General features: G+C 32.9%; 1 protein-coding gene and 1 long non-coding RNA gene across 3 annotated transcripts; one reads left to right on the forward strand and one right to left on the reverse strand.

Annotated features, from left to right (window-relative positions):
* Window positions 1-6,701: 6,701 nt before the first annotated feature.
* On the reverse strand, window positions 6,702-15,222 carry LOC110105879. Of its 2 annotated transcripts, none has more exons than XR_003700427.1 (2): window positions 15,086-15,222; window positions 6,702-7,405 (listed from the first exon to the last, which is right to left on the reverse strand). It is a non-coding gene; the product is annotated as an uncharacterized LOC110105879 (long non-coding RNA). The 2 variants fall into 2 exon arrangements; XR_002304182.2 differs by having other exon boundaries at window positions 6,702-7,410; window positions 15,086-15,219.
* Window positions 7,396-15,246, forward strand: LOC110105878. The gene is made up of 8 exons (XM_020835558.2): window positions 7,396-7,598; window positions 9,227-9,775; window positions 10,024-11,214; window positions 11,319-11,646; window positions 12,215-12,421; window positions 14,052-14,100; window positions 14,195-14,405; window positions 15,110-15,246. The coding sequence occupies exons 1-8, from the start codon at window positions 7,428-7,430 to the stop codon at window positions 15,188-15,190; spliced, it is 2,787 nt and encodes a 928-aa protein (XP_020691217.1). The 5' UTR covers window positions 7,396-7,427; the 3' UTR covers window positions 15,191-15,246.
* The last annotated feature ends 7,903 nt before the right edge of the window (window positions 15,247-23,149 follow it).

Consider the following 23,149-nt stretch of genomic DNA (forward strand, 5'->3'; position numbering starts at 1 on the left):
TCAAGCCATCTGTCCCTAAGATTGTTGGGAAGCTAAAGGAAAGGACAAGGCAAGGACATGAAGTGGAAAAACTCATTTTTGCTTCTTATGGGCATGTGGGATGATGGAAGTCTTTGGATCATGATCCAAAGGCTGGGATAGGCCCTAAGAAACTTCTAAAGTCTTTCCAAATGACTGGAGTTGATTTGGGTTAAAATGGATTAAGTTTAAGAGAGGCTTTTACCAAAGTTGGCCACTCCAAAACCCATGTTGACTGTTTGACCAGTCAAAATGCCACATGGACTTGTGAGTTGGCATGCAAGGAATTGGTTTGAGCTGGTGGATTGAACTTGGAGAGGTTTGATGATTAAGATTTAAGGTTTGAAGGCATGAAAGAGAATTTGAACTAGTTTAATCAAGTTTTAAAATATTGATTTGGTCAATTTTGGCTAGATTTGATTGGCCAAGATTTAAGGCATGATTAGGCCATTGTTTGGAGTTGATTTGAAGCTTAAAAGGGGTTAAATGGTTTGAATAGGTTAAAATAACCTATTTAAATATTAAAGGGTATTTAGGTCAACCTAGGTTGACTTGGTCAACTAGGTTGACCTGGGACCCAAATTTGGGCTCAACAAGTTTGAAATGACATTTGAAAATCAATAAAAGTGATTTTATGGCTTAGATAGGTCGTTTTAGTCAAATCACATATTTATACCCTTAAAGGGCCTCTTAGGTCAACCATGTTGACTTGGTCAACCAGGTTGACCGAGAGTCTAGAAATGGGTCTAATTGGTTTGTTTTGACATTTGAAACTTGTTGGAAGTGGTTGCAGCGATTTAGAGTTTATTTGGTTTGAAATTGATATTTGAGCCCCACTAAGGGTTATTTTGGTGATTTTGACCCATGGTTGACTGGGGGTCAAAATGGGTCCACCAAAATGCAGTTTAATGTTCAATGGGCCAGGATTAAGTATTTGGAAGTGCTTGGAGGCTTTGTAGAAAGCTCCAAGGTCAAAATCCACTAGGTGGCAGATCTAGTGGCATAGGTTGTAAATATTTAAAGGTTTTACAATCTTTTGATTTTGATTTAGTTTTTGGGGTTAGAGATCTCAGAATGAGCTCAAATTTGGAGGGTTGCCTCTAGAGACATGTCCCATCAGTATGCAACTGATAGACTCTGAATCAGAGGTCAATTGACTGGGTTTTGAAGTGTTTGAAAAATCCCTAAAAAAGGTCTTTAGGACAGGGCCTTTAGACTTAGGATTTGGGTTTGAATTTTGGATTTGATCTGGATTTTGAGTTTGATTAATTAAGTTTGAGTTATCTAAATCATTTATGATCATTTGGAAGATCATAATTGATTGGATAAGGTTGAAGTTTGATTATAAACAAGATCAAAGTTTGAACTGGAGATTAAGATCTTGAATTGGATTGGAGTCTGTATTTTGATTGAGGTTTGATTTGAATTGAGATCTGGGTTAGCTTAAGGCCATGATTGGTTTGAAGTCTAGATTGATCTTAGAATCTAAAGGGATTCTAGGGTTTAGGACTTAGAGGAGTCATAGGTTCTAGATAGGTCCTATGATCTAGGCTCCTGAAGAATCCTAAGACCTAAATAGATCTTAAGGTCTGGATCTAGGAGAATCCTAGAATTTAAATTGACTTGGAAGAATCCTAGAGTCTAGGATAAATCTTAAAGTCTGAAATCTAAAAGAGTCCTAAGATCTGAAATAAATCTTAAGATATAGATTTATCTGGAGGAATCCTAGGATCTATCGTAGAACCTAGGATCTAAAATCTAGAAGGATCTTAGGATTCAGGAAAATCCTAGGGTCTGGATTAATCTGGGATCAGGATTAATCTAGGGTCAAGATTGGCCCAAGTGACCTCATACAAAAATGAGGTCAACACAAAGTAATAAATAATATTTAAAAATTATATTTTATTATTTTTCTTTTTTTTTTTTGGGAAATTTTGGGGAAAAAAGCCCATCTCATTGATAAAAAGATTACAAGAAAGAAAGGAAATCAAAACTATAATCCAACAATCTCGAACAAAAAGAGATAATGGATTCTAAAAAGAAAATTACAATTAATAATTAAGCAAAAACAATTTGGCAAAAATGCCAAGGACTCATAAATGCTCTAGTATTCGTAAGGGTCAAAAAGCACATTTGGGTCAATTGAGCATAGCCCCTGGTTGCCCAGAAGACCATCCAAGGGGCAGCTGATAAAATCAGCGTTCATCATCGTCCTTTCAAAAATAATTTCCCCCTCCTTGTAATCTTGCCACTGAACTATCACGATATCAGAAAAGAGCCCGAGCAAAAACATCAGAGTGCAAATAACCCAGATCACAAACAGCTGGATCATCATGAGCAGACCCAGAGCAGAAAAAACAGCAACGCCGAGCTTCCAGAATACGGCTATCTTCATGTTTTCCATCCCAGATTTTTTAACAGAATAGCTTTCTTGATTTTAGAAGTAATTGTGGCATTATAGTCAATGATGCCACCTAAAATTCTGTTATTTCTTGCTCGCCAAACATAGTAGATAGTAGCAGAGGCAGTAAGAAGAAAAGTGTTCCTAGTTTTAGAGTTAAAACTTTGTTCCCAAATACTATAAAAAAGCTGATAAATGTTTGGTCTCATCAACAGTTTTTGCAACCAAGGGAAAAGCTTTTTGGCAATATCAAAAGTGAAACCACATTCAAAATATAGGTGTGTGATAGTTTACATATTATTGTGACAGAAACAACAAGTGTTTGGAACCATAATGCTTCTAACAGCAAGAACATCGGCTGTTTTTAAGCCACCCTTAAACACGAGCCAGGCATAGACAGAATAACGAAGAGCCCCCTTCTTATGCCAGATATGCTTATGCCAAGACACCTTTTCTTTATGAGCATAAAACATAGAATTGAAATCACCAAACATTGGGTTTTGCTTGTCATACCATAAATGATTTTCAGGTTGCTTATCAATAGTTACATCATTAACGAGGGCAACCAGTTCATTATCTAAGTAATTAGGGATGTTCCAGCGATCTCCCCGGATAAGCTGAGAGATTTTCCAATCAAAGAGGTAAGAAAATCTAGAAATAGTGTTTTTATTAGTGAGATAATCAGCAACCGAATTGCCACCACACCATGGATCCCATATAAAAGACAGATTGCTGCTGACATTTATAGAAAAATTGATACAACCTTTAATCTCGTTAGCCTTAGCACACATATAATCCCAATAAGGAGATTTTTTAGTAACAGTTGGGTTCCACAACGATTGATATTTGCCTCTCCACCAGCTAAAGAGAAGAGAATTTGCATTTAAAAATCTCCAAATAGTGGAGAAGGTAAAACTATGCTTAAGTGAATCTATAGAAGGTATGCCCAAACCCCCATTGATTTTAGGACAGCAAGTGTTTTTCCATGAAATAGTAATCAATTTCTTCTCTTTAATGTTGCCATAATATGTAAATCTGGAACACAGCCGATCAATTTGTTTACAGCAACCTTTAGGTATGATTGAACCACAGATCCAATAAGCCAGAGTATTGGAAATTGTGAATTTAATAAATTGTACTCTCCCCGCTAATGACAAGGTTTTAGCTTTCCAGCCTTCTAAAAGAGAGGTAATTTTCTGCAGCAAGGGCTGGAAGCCACAAAGTCTCAGTTTTTTATAAAAAATAGGCAACCCAAGATACTTTATGGGAGAGAGGGACTGTTGAACATTAAGGATATTACAAATATCCTCAGCCACCGGTGTGTTCTTGGAAATTAAGATTGAACTTTTATCAGGATTCACCTTAAGTCCAGAAACAACCTCAAAATCCTTAATAATGTGAGCATTTGTAGTGGTGGCTGTGCTAAACAAGAGAAGATCATCAGCAAACATAAGATGTGAAACCTCACAATTTCCAGCTTTGATGGATTGGAGAGATTTATTGGAAGAAGCAAGGTCAAATAAAGTGGATAAACCATCCATAATTATGCAGGAAAGGTAAGGTGACAAGAGGCAACCTTGCCTAATCCCTGAGGTGGAGTTGAAATAGCCTTCTAGCACCCCATTAATGCAGATAGAGAAGTGGACATTAGAGGTACAAGCTTTGATCCAAGAGATGAACATACTCGGGAAACCTTTATCTTCAAGCCTTTTGTACAAGAATTCTCTGGACACCATGTCAAAGGCTTTTGTAATATCAAATTTGGCACATAAATATTTAAGCTTATCTTTGATGTTGAAACAACCAAGAATATCAGTTGCCAACAGAATATTATCAGTAATCATCCTCTTATGAATGAATCCACCTTGACTTGGATGAATAATGTGAGGCATCACCTTTTTCATCCTATTGGCAATAATTTTTGCAATGATTTTGTAAATAACATTGCAAAGAGCAATTGGTCTATAGTCTTTCACATTGGAAGCATGAGTTTGTTTAGGAATAAGTGCAATAGCAGTCACTTTAATCTGGTTTGGCATGTAGCCAGTGGAAAAGGAGTAGGCTGCTCTGCAAAGTTGGTGTTGGATAACAGTCCAAGTGGACCTATAAAAATCAAATGTGAATCCATCTGGTCCCGGTGCTGTATTAGAATTGCCAGAAAAAACAATAGCTTTGATCTCTTCCAAACTAACCGGAGCTATAAGAGAAGAGGTAAGGTGAGCTGGAATCAAATTTCTAGTGGGAATGTCCACTGGCTGAAGATTGAGATTTACAGGAGCAGGTGAATTGAATAGGTTTTTGTAATGTCTGATAAATACATTGGCAATATCAGCTTGCTGGTAGTAAGTACCTTGGTCATTAGTGATAGCCTTGATCCTATTATAGTTTTTAGTGATGTTGATTTTTGAGTAGAGAAACTTCAAATCATCTTCACCATGAGTTAACCATTTAACCTTTGCTCTTTGAGTGATCCAATTAGCCATTGCAGTTTGATAGTTAGCCAGTTTGTTGCTTATGTGGCTGAGTTTGCTATTCAACACCAAATCAAGAGGATTGTTTTGTATCTGGCTGAGCACCGAATGGTACTCATCTTTGAGAGTATCAATGTCTTATTGCATGTGATTTAGCATTAGCCCACCTTTTATTCTTCATAGTGATCTTAAGTGTCTTAAGCTTATAGTTGAAAGAGCTTAAGGGACTACTCTCATTAGGAATAGAAAAGACATCCAACAGACAGGTTCATATTATTTTTCTTTACTTTTCTCATCTATTATCATTTTTATTATATTAATTGTTTGAATCATAGTCATTTGTTCTATTTCATAGTAAACGAATTGGTTCAAACTCGTAGAATCAAGCTGAAGCTCAAATCAGAGGTGACTCGAGCTCAACTTGACTCATTTATACCCTTGGATCAGCCCATTAATTAAAAAAGCTTAGGAATTTTAATGGGTCGAATTGGAGCACTCACTAGCTTGTCATATTTAGGGTATAAAACCCCAAAGTTAACCCTCTATCCTACAAAAAGAAAGATAGTTGCTAAGGAAATTGGCTAAAAGGGCCATTGGCCAGTAGCGTCATATACTCATATGGGCCGTATAGCCTAGGAGAACTTGGCGTAATTAGTGGATGCCAATTAATTAATTTTGTTAATAAAATTATTATAAAATATTGTAAAATCTTAATTGAATCACCACTAAATTAAACCAATATTTTAGCTTTCAAATTTTTTTTTTTTAAAAATAAATTTATCAAACACTTAGGAGAACTTGGCAACTACTAATACAAAAATTTTGAGTACAAAAAAGTTATAGTACTAAAAATTTTCTTTGGAAAGGAACAAAAAATGCGTCCTAAATGAAACCATAGAATATGAATTTAATTTGTAATTAAATAGTTGGAAAATATTGTTAGCTTGAAAGTAAATTTGATCATTATTATATCCAACTTTATTTTTATCTGAAATCAACATAAGATAAAAGCTCTTAAGAATTAATACTATTTAGGTGTTTATTATCTCTTGTTATTTTATGTTATTTCTTAAAATAATAATATTTAGGTGTTTGTTATCCTTTTATTATTTTATGTTTTTGGTTGAAAATAAATTTAACTATCAGTGTATCTAAATTCTTTTTCATCTTATGCTTCATTTGAGGCTATTTTCTTGCTGTTTTTAAATAATTTTTTAGTATAAAAATTTTAATTTTTATACTAAAAAATTATTTTAAGAAGCAGTAAGAAAGTCATCCCAAACGAGATCTTAAATTCACTTTTTAGGCAATAATTCAAAGTTCGTATTATCTAAATCATTTTTCATGTTTTTGGTTGAAAATAAATTTAACTATTGGTGTATCTAAATTCTTTTTCATCTTATGCTTTGTTTGGAGCAATTTTCTTGCTGCTTCTTAAAACAGCTTTTCAGTATAAAAACTTTAATTTTTATACTAAAAAATTGTTTTAAGAAGCAGTAAGAAAGTCATCTCAAACGAGATCTTAAATTCACTTTTTAGGCAATAATTAAAGTTCATATTATCTAAATCATTCCAAATATTGGCCTAAAAAGGATCAAACAATCTAACTTTCGGCACCTTGCCCAATTGCTTGAAAGTTGATAGCAATGACCTATCGCTGGTCTGATGATGGTTGCCATTAGCAAAGTCTTCAGTAAGAGAGAAATAATATAATTTCAAAACTCTTAGTATCATGAGTCCAATAACCCACTTTTGGACTGTGATAGGCCAAATTATTATCCAACATAACAAACAATTGATGAATCAAAGGATTGTGTGAGCTGCGCGCAGAAATTCTATAAAATGAACGTCATCAAATACATGTCAAGAAGCACAAAATAGTTACAAAGGGCCATCCTTTTTTAGGCAAAGTGTTGGTCTCCCAAAGGCGAGATTATTTTATGCGGACACATGACCGGAGAACCGTCCGGTACCCGCTTGGTACCGAGCAGCAGTACCGAACGCGATACACTTTTGGAGTGACGTTGTGCATTTTTGTTGGTCTGTGGACGACGTCCAGACTCCGCACAGAATAAAAATTCCCTAAAAGTAATCCAATGCTGCAAATGTCTTTGAATCAATTTCCTGTAGAGATCACATAAAATATTATGAAACAAAGTACGGCATAGGAGCTCTGCTGTGGCAAGAGGAAACACAAAGGGCAATTGACCGAAAGAGATATTTAAGTCCAGCACAAAACAGTTCCCAAGACGACTCCTCGTCAACCTGATCGAACACTTCACCGTATCTTCTCCAGCGAATGAGCCATGCATGCGTCGCTTAGTTCTCACACCAAATTTGAAGTGAACAGCCAATCACCGAAAGCTGCAGGCTTTACCACTGACGAGACCTTTGAGCTTCTCTCCCAACTAAAGTGTGGATGATTGCACTTCATCTTCTTTATTCTTTATATTAAAGTGATACCATACTCTCTTTTTAAGGTTACTTCTTCATTTCTTCTTTCGATTCTTCTGAACTGAACTGCGAGAAAATAGAAGATGAGCAGGTATTGGAGTAGTGATGATGAAGATGATGACAGTGGAGATGATTTTCTGAAGAAGTTGAGGCTGAGGGATAAGAAGGATAAGAATGAGAAGCCCACACTTGTTCAGATCATGTTCTCGTGGTCTCTTAGTGATGTTTTTAATCGCGATCTCTTTAAGAACAAGGTTTAATTATACACCTTTCTTGATCAATTGGTTTCTGTAGCAGTATTTCTGATTGAAATTTATCAATTTTTTTCTTCAAAGACTCGCGAAGTTTGATCTGCAATTTAGGGTTCGTTTGGGACGGCTTTTTTATTGCTTTCTAAAACGGAGTTTTAGTACAAATTTTTTTATTTTTATACTAAAACTCCGTTTTAGAAAGCAATAAAAAAGCCGTCCCAAACGAAGCCTTAGTTTCCAGATCTGGAACGTCCATGTACTGAAAGATAATATTGATCGGCATTTTTTTATTGAAGAACTTAGTACAACTAGTTTGAAGATTTTGCTTAGAATTCTCTTGTTCAAATTAAAATGAGACTAAGGCTTCGGGACAGTTTTTTTATTGCTTTCTAAAATGGAGTTTAAGTACAATTTTTTTTTTATTTTTTACTAAAACTCCGTTTTAAAAAGTAATAAAAAAGCCGTCACAAACGAAGCCTAAGTTCTTACTTAGAAAGAAACTTGAATACAACGTAGTAAATATAATTTAGGATCTGCTGGGACAGCTTTTGACTGCTTTATTTTTTTAGATAACAACTATTTTCTTATGATTTTCTCATTGTTTTTCAAATATTTATTTTGTGAAAGGTTACTTTGTAACAATAATAGCGGAGTTGCTTTCTTCATAGTTGCAACTTCACAACCATCCCAAATAAAGACCCTTAGGCTTCATTTGGGACGGCTTTCTTATTACTTCTAACGTAGCTTTATAGTGCAAATTTTTGTACTAAAGAGTTGAGAAGTAATAAAAAAACCGTCCCAAACAAAGCATTACTGAAAAATTCAAAGAATGGTTAAACAATCCTTGTAATTAATCACTTGCTATTTATTAAAATTTAAGTTTGATTTGTATTAATATTATAATATTATTAATTAAATTCATATTGATGCATATTATTTTGGTTTTTTTTCTGGTTCTTTAATTTTTTTAGTTTTGTGAATTTTTTAAAGGTGAGTTGATTACTTTTATATTTTTATGTATTTTGCATTGCCAGTCAGATCCAATCCCTAGTCGGAGTAGAATAGTTTCTGATGAATCCCTTGTTTATTATATTCACCCAAACCAATATGTTTATTGCTATTCCTATTGGCAATTTTTTTTTTAATGATGAAAATTTATGAAAAGCTTGTTTTAAATTCTTGGATTTGCTTTGAGACTAATAATTTTTCTTAATGCTTACTTAAATCCTTGATATAATATATAAAAAATATAGCCTTACTAAGATTTACTAAATTTAGGAGGATTTATAGAATTAGTGATCTCACTTACATGCATCCTAATATTTTGAGAACTTAACACATAATATTTAGTAAATCTGAATTTACAAAATTTATTGTTTTCTGCTCAACTCAAATCCTATTTTTATCTAATTATTCAATGAGTTTTATGATCATACTAAATTGAAAAAGAAAAATTATGTTAGAATATTAAAAAAATCAATGTATTCATCTCAAAGCAGATCTAACATATTACAATCAGTTCTCATCCATATTTATCTCTTCTTCATAATGCCAACATTAGTTTTGTTATTAAAATATCACTTAACTAATTACTGATAGAGTTGAAGACTACATATTTATAATTTCTGCAGGTACAGAAGATACCAAAGACTTTTACATCCTTAGAACATTATTTTGGTTCCTTCACCACACCATTGATAGAAGAAACTCATGAAGATCTACGCTCTAGTTTGCAGGCATTTTCTCATGCATCATCATACGCAGAATTACATTCTATCGAACAAACAAAAACTCAATTGCTTTACAGCATTGTAGTTAAAATTCCTAAGATTGATGATGATGGTAATTCTGGATATGTTTCTTACGAGCCAATGGATTCAGACATTTTTGTGCTCACAAGAACAAAACCAAAACATGTATCGGATTTAACATGCAACGCAACGTCATACATTATCGGTTGTGTTGTTCGAAATAAAGATTCTGTTGAAAATGTGGACCCTAATCAATATGTTGTCAAGCTATCGCGTCAGCTGGAAACTAAATCCTACAGAGAATCATATTTTATGGTTTTCCTGTTGAATATGACAACGTCAATTAGAATCTGGAAGTCGTTGGATCTAGACTTGGCCACGAAAAGAAATATGTGCATCATCAATAAGTTATTATCTTATGATTCATCGGTAAGCTACAGAACTTTTCAGCTTTAATTCGACATAATTATTATAAAAATAATAATTTTTATTAGATTATATTATTAGCAATATGTGTTACATGTCAAAACCACCAAAATCACCAAATCTATTTTATACCTTTGTAGCTTCAAGTCTCTTTCCATCTATCTAATACATATACTTGTTCTTCACCCTTTCAAGTTTCACCAGACACATAATAACATTCTTTTTTTACCCAACAACTTGTCTGTCTACAGGTTAGAAGTGTGAGTTCCCCTTCATCTTGTTCAAGTGAAAATTTTCTCGAAGTATGTTTGAGTGACTATCTGGACAGATTCGAACTAAATGGCTCACAGAAAAGTGTTGTCCAAGATTGTCTATCAATGAGGGAAAGCAATCATACAGATAATCCTATAAAGCTCATATGGGGTCCTCCAGGAACTGGAAAAACAAAAACTACAAGTACTTTACTACTTGCTCTTCTGCAGTCAGGATGCAGAACGCTCACATGTGCACCTACAAACACGGCTGTCGTTGAAGTTGCTTCTCGCCTCTATAAATTGTTTAAAGTTGAGAAGTCAATGGATAAATTCAACTTCTCCACTGGAGATATTATCTTGTTTGGGAATAGTGCCAGGATGAAAATTGATGAGGATCTCTCACAAATTTTTCTAGAACACAGAGCAAAGAGGCTTTTACAAAAATGCTTCATGCATATCACAGGTTGGAAGCATACTGTAGGAGCAATGATAGATCTTCTTGAGAATGCAGGGTCCCAATACGAATGTTATGTAGTCGAAGTAATGAAAGAAAATGATAAAAAAGATTTTGCAAAAGTTGAAACATTCAATGAATTTGTCCTAAAACGTTATCGTCATCTTGCTAATAAATTGGAGGAGTGTGTTGAAGTTATCTGCAAGGATCTTCCTAGTAGTTTCGTACCTTGGATGGTTTTCAAATACATGAATATATGTGTAGACTTGTTGAAAATATTTAGAAATTTTTTGATATCAGCAAGTGTTTCTGATGAAGATCTTGGAGAGTTGTTTCAATCTACAGTTGAGGAAACCAATGAGTTGTTACTCTTTGTTGATTCAAGCAGATGCTTCGAAGAACATCTTTCCATCAAAGCTAAATTGAGAAAATGCAGAACTTTTTTGTTGCAACTAGTCAGGAAACTATCTAGAGACTTTAATCTTCCTAATATTTCTGATTCTGCCTCTGTGCAAGACTTTTGCTTGAAGAATGCGACAGTTATTTTCTGCACAGCATCTAGTTCCTTCAGTCTACATAATATTGAAATGCTGAAACCACTGAAGTTTTTGATTGTTGATGAGGCTGCACAGCTTAAGGAATGTGAATCCCTTATTCCCCTACAAATTTCAGGTATAGAGAATGTTGTTTTAATTGGAGACGAGTTTCAGTTACCAGCCATGGTCAAAAGCCAGGTTATGATTTTTCTAAGCATATACAATGTCTATCTTTCGGTCAAAAAAACATATATTTATTCTAAATTGTATTCCTCTCTCTCTCTCTCTTTCTCTCTCTCCAGATTTCGGAGATGGCTGGTTATGGGAGAAGCCTGTTTGAAAGATTGAGCTCATTAGGTCAAGAAAAAAATCTTCTCAACATCCAATATAGGATGCATCCATCTATAAGCAAATTTCCAAATTCCAACTTTTATGAAAATAGGATTTCTGACGGAGAAAATGTCTTAGTTACAAGCTATCTGAGACAATACCTATCAGGGCCACTTTATGGTCCTTATTCATTTATAAACATTGAACGTGGCAAGGAGGGAACAGATAAGCATGGAAGAAGTAAAAAAAATATGATAGAAGCAGCAGTTGCCGCACAAATTGTAGAAAAACTCTTCAAAGGTATGATAGTTTTCTTCTAAATTGCAATGATTGTATTATAATGATTTTACTATAAAGTACTTAAATTTTATAAATCTTGCCTGTTATACGGCTGTAGTGCTGCTTTATTTATATATTAGCCCATGTGGTTATTTCAGTCAGTTTAATTTGGCCATTGTCATTCTTGATTTATCTACAATTTAATAGCTTCAACTGTGATGTAACCTTATTTTTCAATGTACGTTAGATGAATTATTGGTTCATGTGTTTGCGATAGCTAGCACTCCTTTATTCTAACATTATATCTAATTGTCTCTGCAATCTATGCTAGATCATGGCTCTCTGAATTGCTAATGGTAAATTGGTAGCTATCGCGGCCACCAAGAAACTTAAGATGACTATGCTGCCTATAACTTTTATAAACAACTCCAATGTAATGCATGACCTTCCCAAAAAGTATTTACTTGAAAGTTAGAGCGTACTTACCTTCATCAATCTCGAATAAAACTTTATCCTCACACAGTTATTTTCTGTCAAAAGCTAGTAAAAGAGAACTAATGATGCTTTTTTTTGTTGGTGTTTCTGACAGCCACAGAACGTACAAATCAGAAACTTAGTGTTGGTGTAGTGTCACCATACACTGCACAGGTGTTTGCAATCAATGAAAAAGTAGGAAAGAAGCATGATTTATCAAATTACTTCTCGGTGAAAGTTAGATCCATAGATGGTTTTCAAGGTAGTGAGGAGGATATTATTATTTTCTCTACAGTAAGATCTAATAAAACGGGTTCACTAGGCTTTCTTACAAATGTTCAGAGGACAAATGTGGCACTCTAGATCATGGCTTTCTGAATTGCTAATGATATAATCCTGCATTTTTTGAAAATCCTATTGAGTTAGTTGCATAATCTTTCGCCTGTCTTCTTGAATGAATGCTTTCATTTTTTTTTTCATGTTTCGTCTTAGTTATTTGTAACTTCGTATATGTAAACCCTATTGTATTTATGAGCTATACGCTAGGATTAGAAATATGTATTAGAATCTATATACTATATTCTATCGATATAATAATAACCTTTTGTCCCTATAATAATAACATTATAGTTTAATTAAATTCACAAATTCAGTCCTATGATATGAAGCACATATATAAGATCATAGAAAAATTGTGACAGGACTTGATGATCAAAACAACACAACAATATAAAAAAATAGCAATTTACTCCAAATAGATCCAGAAATAATACAAAGAGCAGTTTATTAATTTCCAAATAAAATAAGACAAGATACAAGTTGATTCACTGTTTGAGAGGTGAATCGTCTCTCTCAGAATTCCTAGCAACTAATAGGAACCCAAACACCTCCAGAAATTGCTGCAGAAATTCAAAACATAACCTAAAAAATCGCAACCCACCATAATCTACCCCCTTAAGCAGCTCAAATCTCATAATAAATGCCCCCTACATCTAATAAATACCCCTTACATCTTTCCTAAGGAGTCCCCCCTTTCCCAAAGAGTTTCCTCCCAAAACCTCTTCTCCTATAGGTGATAAAAGAGGTCCTAAACCCCACCTGGGCAGCTAGACTACTGCATCCAACTACATCAAATTGCAAGAATGAAGTTTAGTGTTTTCAGGATAGTAGAGAAGGAACTTAATCCTAGAGTAAATACCATACAGTAACCCAAAGATTAAAAAAAAAGAAGACTATGCAACTATACATTTGACACTTAAATGCATAATGAAATGGGTTTTAAGTCAACTTGGATCATAAATAATCTTTATTGAGGCTTTTCATATGCCACATTGTTGACCTATACATTGAGAAATGCTCAAAAAGAGACGAAATCTCTAAGTAATGCCTTTTTCAGAGCCCACACTTATCTTCAACATAATTTCATTTATATGAAAGCAAATTACAGCTGATCCACAAAATCAGATGTCCCAATAAAAACACTTCTTTAAATAGATAAAATAAAATTGGCAGCTATCGCGGCCACCAAGAAACTTAAGATAACTTTGTAGCCTATAGCTTTTATAAACAACTCCAATGTAATGTATGACCTTCCCAAAAAGTATTCACTTGAAAATGCATAGAGTTAGAGCGTACGTACTTACCTTCATCAATCTCGAATAAAACTTTATTGTCACACAGTTATTTTCTGTCAAAAGCTAGTAAAAGAGAACTAATGATGCCTTTTTTTGTTGTTGTTTCCGACAGCATCAGAACGTACAAATCAGAAACTTAGTGTTGGTGTAGTGTCACCATACACTGCACAGGTGTTTGCAATCAATGAAAAAGTAGGAAAGAAGTATGATTTATCAAATTACTTCTCGGTGAAAGTTAGATCCATAGATGGTTTTCAAGGTAGTGAGGAGGATATAATTATTTTCTCTACAGTAAGATCTAATAAACGGGTTCACTAGGCTTTCTCACAAATGTTCAGAGGACAAATGTGGCACTTACAAGAGCTAAGTATGTTTACTTTTTACCAATCAGTTTTTCCATTAGACGAACATATTTAAATAAACAATAGCAAATTAGCTATGCATTTAACTTTAAATGACAGACATTGCTTGTGGATTTTGGGAAATGAGGCAACTTTAAGCAGAAATGAAAACATCTGGTCAGAGCTAATCTGTGATGCAAAGAAACGAAGCTGCTTCCACAATGCAGATAAAGATAGTGATCTCTCGGAAACTATTTTTAAAGCATGCATCGAGTCTGATGAGCTTGACAACTTGTTGAATATGGATTCACTACAAATAAGCAAGACTAAGGTATGTTAATTAAGTCGAAAACTCTATTTTTCTTTTTTGGTAGTCACAATGTTTTTCATTTTGAGCTGCTAGAAAATAAGCTCCTATCTTCCACCAATTTTGGAAGTATGTACTTGGATTGGTGATTATATGTCATCCTCAACTGTGATTTAAAAGTCGAATTCTACTGATTGAAAACTCCAGCAAATGCAGGGGCAAGGTTGTGTACATCAACCCCTACTATAATCTAGAGTTGGTGAGAATTTCATTCAATGGGTTATCCCTCTAAGGATTTTTCCATCCCCCTAGTAGTAGTCTTGTATAGTATATAATTTTTTTATACATGTTTCTCTTCTTTATTTTCGCTTCTTTAACTATCCTTTAAATTTGGATGTATTTTTTTCTTTAAAATTCATGGAGCAAGGGAACTTTAACGAATATATAAGAACCTGTTGTCACGGATTAATTAATTTAAGCCTGTTTTTAATATTCCACTACTCAAGTTCAAGTCATTATAACAGTGACTAAATCTCATCAGAATAGAGCCATCTTTGCATTGAAAACTACATATTTTACACTTAAAAATGCCATTGAAAGAGAAGATGATATTGATCTAGTAAAAATATCAATGAAATCAGGAAGTTTTATAACCTATGGCAATGAAATGTGAAATTGTTCTCTTAGTAATTCTTAATACTAACCTTTTCTTTTTGCCATGGCACCAGAGATTTGATCGCCCTTCCAGTTCAAATTTGCGCCAAGGGTTTGCTCGAGGAAAGTTGAAGGAGAAGAGTCGTTTTTTCTGAAGGACCAGAAGTTTCTATTTATCATCCGCTTCCATTGAGAAAAAAATAGACTTAGTATTATCATTTTGTGCTTATAATCAAAACTCAAAACTAGTATATGGCATGTGAAAATGATTTTTGGTACATGTACGAAGTGAAACGTGCTCTTAATTACATGAGCATCTTCTAATAGATTGATTCAGCGTAACTTGGATGATTAAAAAGACAAAAACAAAACACTTAGCTGTGCTTACAATGGTTTATGCAGTTTCAATTAATGTTTAGATATTTTTTTTTTAACACTATTGACACTTTATGGTAATAAATCTATCTCAGAAAAATTTTAATCAAAATTGGATTAAATTGGAGAGAACATTATAACAAGCCTTTGTTGCGTTAGGGAGTGAATAAAAAGGCTCCAAGTTTGGTAGGATTTGATTATGGTCACCATTTTCAAACAAAAAACTTAAATATTAGGGTGAGATTTACTTACTATTTCTACATCAAAATATTTTTCACTACCCAATGTGGGTAGTTTGTGCATTATTTGTTTAAAACCAAAAACCAAACAGAAAAAAATTTATTTAGTTGGTTCGATTTGATTGTTAAAATATTAGTTCAAATAATTATTCTTAATTTTCATCAGAATATACATAAGAACATTTATATCATACAATTAATAATTGAATTGATTATCATTCATGTCATATTATTTTGTTATAGCAATTTTAGCTGCACAATGGCTCTTCCTTATCATGATTTGTATCATCATCTTAGTGTTTGTAGGCATCATGTTTATTTTGTATCATGGCACCTATTACCCATACTAACATATAATTATTCATTCCATGTACACCATATAGAAAACTCTTTGTATGTTCTCTTTGAATCTATTTGGACAAGTTGTTAGCTTGCTTTCTTAAGTAAAATCTTTAGATTCATCCAATTGTGAATCATTTTGTTTAGCCATCTTTTCATCATGACCATTCGCTTCAATCAATTATATAATTTATCACACACATGCATATATAATTTGTAGACATATGCAACATATTTTGCATAACTTGTGGTATGTATGCCCAAATGAATAACAAATCATAAGTAATTCATTTTTAGACCTAAAATATATAAATTCCTTCACATGCAATCATAATCATGAAATCAATCCATCAACATAAGAGGCTTCTTCAATCCAACAACATAAGAGGCTTCTTCACTTCACACAAAAAAAAAAAACTATATAATATAATGAACTAATTTATATGCTCATATCATAACACATTACTGGGTCACTAAATATTAAAAAAATACATGATTTTCATGATGAAATATTACAAAGAATCATTTTAGTTTTTATGCAATATTAATAATAATAAACATATAACATAAAACTCCATGAAGGAATTCTAACTAGTTCAACGAAGCCCAATCACCCTTACGGAGAGGTTTAGGGTTCGAATGGTCGAACCCTAAACCTATCCTTCTTTCGGCTCGTTGTCTGGTCCGATTTTCACTACCTTGCTTATAACTCCAACCATATATTATGCTATATACAATGTATATTTACTACATTGAGCCAGGGGCGGAACCAGCCTTATTTTTCAAAAGGGGTAAACTTATAAATAACTATTGGGGGTGCAAGGGAGAAGCGCCCCCTGGCGGGGTTCGACCTGCGGGGTCAAGGGGCAGCGCCCCTGCGAGGGTTTCCGGGGGCAGCTCCCCTAGAACAAATTTTGGTTGTAAGTATATTTTTGAAATTCAAATTAATAAATAAAATAATGAAATGCTCTTTACTATTTGTTGGGGACAATTGCTTAAATATCATAATATTTTAAAAGTTTTAGGGGAGGACAATTGCCTAAAAACCCTTGTAAAAAAGACTAAAATACCTAAAGAACTATATAATAAATATTTTTTTTATTTTTCTACGGGGGCAATTTCCCCCCATACCCTAATGGGGTTTCGCCCCTACATTGAGCTAACACCTTCCCCCAAGGAAGGACATCAATTGTAATCAACAACAAATACTAATAAAAACATTTTAATTGAACCAAAACCCCGTTGTTTTTCTTTTTTTAGAATTTTTCACATAAAAATTATAATTTCTTTTTATAACTTTTGCATCGCTCTTTTATTTGTTTGTGTGTTGGATTTTCGAACAGGTAGAATACTAAACTTCATATCTCTTTGTTGCCACGAATATTTCAGCACGTAAAAAGTTCATTATTTGTTCTAATCTTGCATGTTTTATTATTTCATTTCATTACATTTTTGTTCTAAAATGTCATTTGATGTTATGTTCCATGAAAGTCCATTCAAATTTAATTTCAATATCATCCCTACCTCTTTCCAGCATATAAAGCATTTATAGGGTTCGGGGCCAAATTATAAAAAAGAGCAGATTTTCAATGAAAATAATTATAAGACGTGGATGTATAAATAAAGTTAGGAAAGAGCCAACACAAGGAACAAAAGGCCGAATTCAAAAATCGAAACTTAATTATCCTGTTCAATTGAAACCAGAACTTAACTATCCAATTTCAATAGAAATCGATACTTCATTATCTGGTTTCTATTGAAACCCGAACTTAATTATCCGGTTTCAACATAAATCGGAATTCCATTATCCACTTCAATAGAAATCAGAGTTCCATTCTCTAGTTTCAATAGAAACCGGATTTTAATTCCTCGTTTTATTAAAAATTGGGTTTTAATTCTCCGGTTTCTATAAGGCGAATTATTTAAATTTATTCGCTCATAAACCGTTTTTTAATTGTATTTAAATTAGATTTAAAATATCATCTCACTTATTTTTTTTAATTTTGTTTTGTCTTTTACATACAAATTATATTATTCTTATATTTAAAAAACATTTAATTATTGAGAATATTTTTTTTTTATTTACCACTTCATTATTAATAAGAATATTTTAAACGAATTAGCTGTTGATAAATTTTTAACTTAAGCTTAAAATTAATAATAATTATTTTTGTTTACTATATGAGTAATAATTTATTTTGACAAAATTTAAAGTACATTATTTTTAAATTTGGTTTTATTTTTAAATTTAGTTAAAATAAAAAATTTGTAAATTCATTTATGTATAATTTGTACTAAGTATGTATATAATTTGTTATATATTTATATAAATTATTACAACATGATTTAAATTGTACATTATGGGCATTACACTATATTACATTTATGTCAAAATAATATATTCATTAAACAGTAATGAATAGATGATGACAATAAATATGTAAGTATTTAATTTGTAACAGTTAATCATCCATTCCTAATATGATAGCTCTGTAAAAAACAATTAATGTGTAGTTGGTGTGAACATTATATTTCTCTGTCCAAAAATCATGCATTCATAGCATAAAATCCTTATAACGCTTCATTTAATGTGCATTAGCATGCCATATAGCTTGTAATAGCCTATCTCATCAGATGACTTGTAAAGTTGTAAGGTCCAATAAAGTCCTATTGTAATTTTTGGTTGCAAGTGATGGTAAGATATGTTTACTCTCTGCTATTTAAATAGTGCATAGACATATGAAGTATATTTATGAAGATTAATATACTACATGAATACATTATGATCTAAATTCTCGTAGAACTCTCTCTAGAAGGTTCATAGCAACCAGCGTAGTGGCATCATCGAGTTGATCTATGAATTTCCCATACCAAAAGTAATACAATATAATGTCAGTAAAAACCATCAAGCTCATACAATTGTTGGAATTTAATAAAATTGCAACTCAATAAAATGCCTAAATTAATGACAGAACAAAATCAATATGTGATTCTAATAAATTTTTTGTGCAAAAGAGTTAAGATTACAGATGAATGGGGCATGCGATTTGTAATTATTAAAATTTTTAGATCTTTGCATCATGAGTTACAAAGATTCGACAACAACAACTACAAACTTTTTGCCAATCGGTGCAGAATTTGACCCCAGTGATGTCACTGAGTGTAAAAGATAATCTACAATCTAAGAATTATTTTCAATCTGGAGAGGCTATCTAGCTAATGCAAGAGCTATGGAAAATGATTCCACTAAAATAGCAATTGTTAATACTTGACCTCAGTGTAAAATTAAATATGCTGAGCATGAACAATGAAATCCTAGCTATCCAAGTTCACATTATAGAGCACCTCATTTGTTCTTACGCCCATATCATTTAAGGAGTTGAAAAAAAAAAGAGAGAGAACATCCGCAGTTCTCCCATGCTTACATAAGGCATTTATTAGAATTGAGTATATATGCATTGATTAAGAACTATGCCACTAAATCCAATCAATTTAATATGTATATCCCTGATATTACAATACCTATCAATCTACTGGACTACAAGTTTAGTTGGAATTCAACTATATCCTATACCTATCTACTTTTGCTTTGAATTTCTGCTAAATTATAATTCTTTAGTGTATGGAGGAAAAGCTTGGCTTCTTTGATACAAATGTTTATCTATCCAAAGCTGAAAGGAATACAAAGACCAACTTTTGATGCATTTCTAAATGAACTTCTAAAGAGAAGAGGTGTATATTTCGAATTTTTGTGAAGCTACAGGTACCATTAGATGGGAATAAAATTATTATGAGAATGAGGAGGTTTTTGGAAGCAGGATGTTCTTCGGCATGATCAAACCCTTGCCGACAATCATTTGCTATTCCGATCGCAGCCGAGGTCTGAACCCGGTTCGCTGTCCGCCTCCTACAGGACTCCAACCCCTGCCGGCGGTCTTCCAAACGCGAACAAAGCCTCGACCTGACCGTCCATCGCCGGCGAACTCTACCCGCTCGTCCGTCGCCGGCGAACTCGACTCACACGAGAGCCACGTCTTCGACTTCGACTCTCTTCCCCACTCGTAAACAGAGTCTCGCCTCCGATCGGCTCTCTTGGACACCTCAAATATTTGGCCTCTCAAATCTCACAAGAAGCCAAAGTCTCACACCAAGCTTATATATAATTATTATTATTATTTAATCCTTCTTCTGATATATATATACACCATTGCAATCAGCAAACGTTAAAGAAAGCCCCCCATGAATCTTCGGCCGTCGATCTGATCCTGTGGAGTGAATCTAAGATTGAAAATTATTTTTTTGCCCCTCCTAAAAAATTTTTTTGTCCTCTTTTGTCCTAACTTGCCCTAAAATATTTATATATTTCTTCACATTTAGTTCTAATATTCTCTTTCATGCTTTTAATAATAATTTAATTACACATTTTTTCTTTATTTTTCTTGCTTAATTTTTTAAAAAACTTTTCGTAATGTATAGATATATAATATTATTATTTTAATATTTAATTATTTTTGTGCAGTAGTTTTGCCCCTCCTCAAAATTAAAGTCGGTTCCGCCCCGACTCGGGATCGATTCGCTCTCCTAAATTCCGCGGTGTTGATTCGCTCTCTCAAACTCCTCGGTGTTGATTCACTGAATCTAGCCAAAAGGACAACTGCCTCCCGTTACCTCCCCTCGCGGGGAGGGGATGCCGAAATGCTATTGAAATTTTTTTGAAAATTTTTGGACTTGGGTAAATTTTGAAAAAATATAATTTAATTTGAAACGAATTAATTAATAACCTACTAATCCAACAATCTTAACTAAGATTGAAATTGCATCTAATATAATTGTAATCATTAACTTAAATTAAATAAATTTCAACTGAAATATTAACCTAATTAATTAACTAATTGATTTAAAAAAATTAAAACAGCCATTAAAAAAACAAACAAATAAACAGATACTTAAAAATAATATTAACTTTAAGTTCATTAATATCTGATTAAATAAAACAGCCAATTAAAATCTATTTTTAATTATAACTTAAAATCCATTTAAATTTTTAAGCAATTAATTTTGAAAAAAAAATCAATCAACAGCTGTGATTTAAATTCAATAAAATTGGAATTTTGAAATTTATTTTAAACTTAAATTAACTCAATTGAAATGATAACCTTTTAAAATTATAACAGCAACGATTAATTAAGTAATAATTTGATATCATTTAGTTGATACTCAATTAAAACCTAAAAGATCTCAATTAATTTCAAAACTTTTATTTAGAAGTTCAATTTAATCAGAAATTTTAATCACAACTTTATCAAATTCAAATCAATTAAGTTCTTAATAATAACATTAAAATGTTAATTCATATTAAACTTTTAACACACTTTCATTTAAACTTAAAATTCAACTTTCAAATGATTAACTCATGCAATCAATTTAAAAAAAAAAAACATTTTTTTAATTAAGAGAGTCGAGCAAGTTATTAACTTAATTTCAATTAAAATTCATTTAATTAATTAATGCTAGAAAAATAAAGAAATAAAATGTTTCTACTATCCAACCTATGTACAAACTAATCATTTGGCAGCTCTCCAAAGGGCTACAGAATCTCAAACATCGGGCAGCTCTCGAACTGACAACTCTCCAAATAACACAAAGCAAACTAACACTAAACAACTCTCCAACAAAACTCTCTCAAACAAACAACCCAAACTCTATTTGATTCCCAACATCAACTTTTGTAGCTACCTGAGAGTTCTCTTATCAACTGGTTACAAACACCTGCAAACAAATAAATGAATTTTAGTGCAATTTATAAATTAAATTAATGCTAAAAAAAGAATAAATCTAGCTACAGTAAGTAGAGCCACAAAGATACAAGATACTAACACTGGTGTCAAGGGAGTAGTAAAGTGTCTAAAGCTAAGCCCTTGCTAAAATAAATCCTATAGGTTACTTCTAACATGAGTGGTAAATCATATAGGTAATTCATTCACTAAATATATATTTATTAAATGAAACAGTAAATTCATAAAATTCCTCTTGCTACTTTTAATGAAAACTGTAAGTTCAACCTTTAAGGGTAATAGGTAGGAAATAATATAACCCTAGACCCCTCTTTGGGCATCTTAGCATACATTATAACTAAATTGTATGACTCGTCATTTGAGCTACTTCTGAATGAAGCAGTAAGACCCGCGTATTAGGAAACTTCTAAATGAACGACCATAGATCCATAACTCAAATCACTTGGGCAGACTGTTTTATAAGAATTAGGTTGTAAGACCCACCACTCGACTATTTTCAATAAAAATCGTAAGTCCCGACTTTAGGAGAAATCTTTAGGTAAAAATAACCCAACCATTAATCACTGATACACCTCCAAATCCGACCACTTCTAATAGAAGTCATAAGTCTGACCATTGAGAAAAATGTTTAGGATATAACATAACCCTAGATCCCTCACCCGGGCATTCTAATTTATAAGGCCAGGTTGTAAGACCCACCATTCGGGCAACTTAGCTTACATGAATATGTAGTAATATATGTCGTTAGGCAACTTCTAAGGAAGCCATAAGATCTACCAACCAAAATCTTCGGGCTACTTCTAAGTAAGCCATAAGACCTACTTATACTCAAAAATCTTTGAGCCACCTCTAGTAGAGGCTGTAAGACCCACTATTATGGCTGCTTTCAAATGAAATCCATAAGCCCCCTACCCAAATCTAATCACACGGGCGACTCCTATTTGAAACCATAAGCCCTAAACTAAACAAATTAACGGACAACTTCTAAGAAATTCATAAGCCCCAACCCAAAAATTTAACTAAATTAAAACCCACACATCTTCACTTTCAATATACTCGGGATCCCTGTGAGGAGACAACCCATGGCTGCTAATCAGATTCTTTGACACTACAATCAATGGTTATTAGTGTTGGTAGACTGAAACCCAAGGCATACTCAGGATGATGTAACCATGAGATATTGATTCTTGAAGTTAAGTATATTTCATCCTTAATTGAGAATGCACTTCTAATACTTAAGAGGGATAATTAATTATGAAAACTTGCGCTCATAGGAAGTAGAACCCAGATCTAAATAAACCCTGCCACTATTCTCAGGGGAAATCTGATTAAATATAAAACTCAATATACCTCAAGGAAAATTAAA

The sequence above is a fragment of the Dendrobium catenatum genome, unplaced genomic scaffold, assembly GCF_001605985.2.
Source record: "Dendrobium catenatum unplaced genomic scaffold, ASM160598v2 fragScaff_scaffold_47, whole genome shotgun sequence".
NCBI lineage: Eukaryota > Viridiplantae > Streptophyta > Magnoliopsida > Asparagales > Orchidaceae > Dendrobium > Dendrobium catenatum.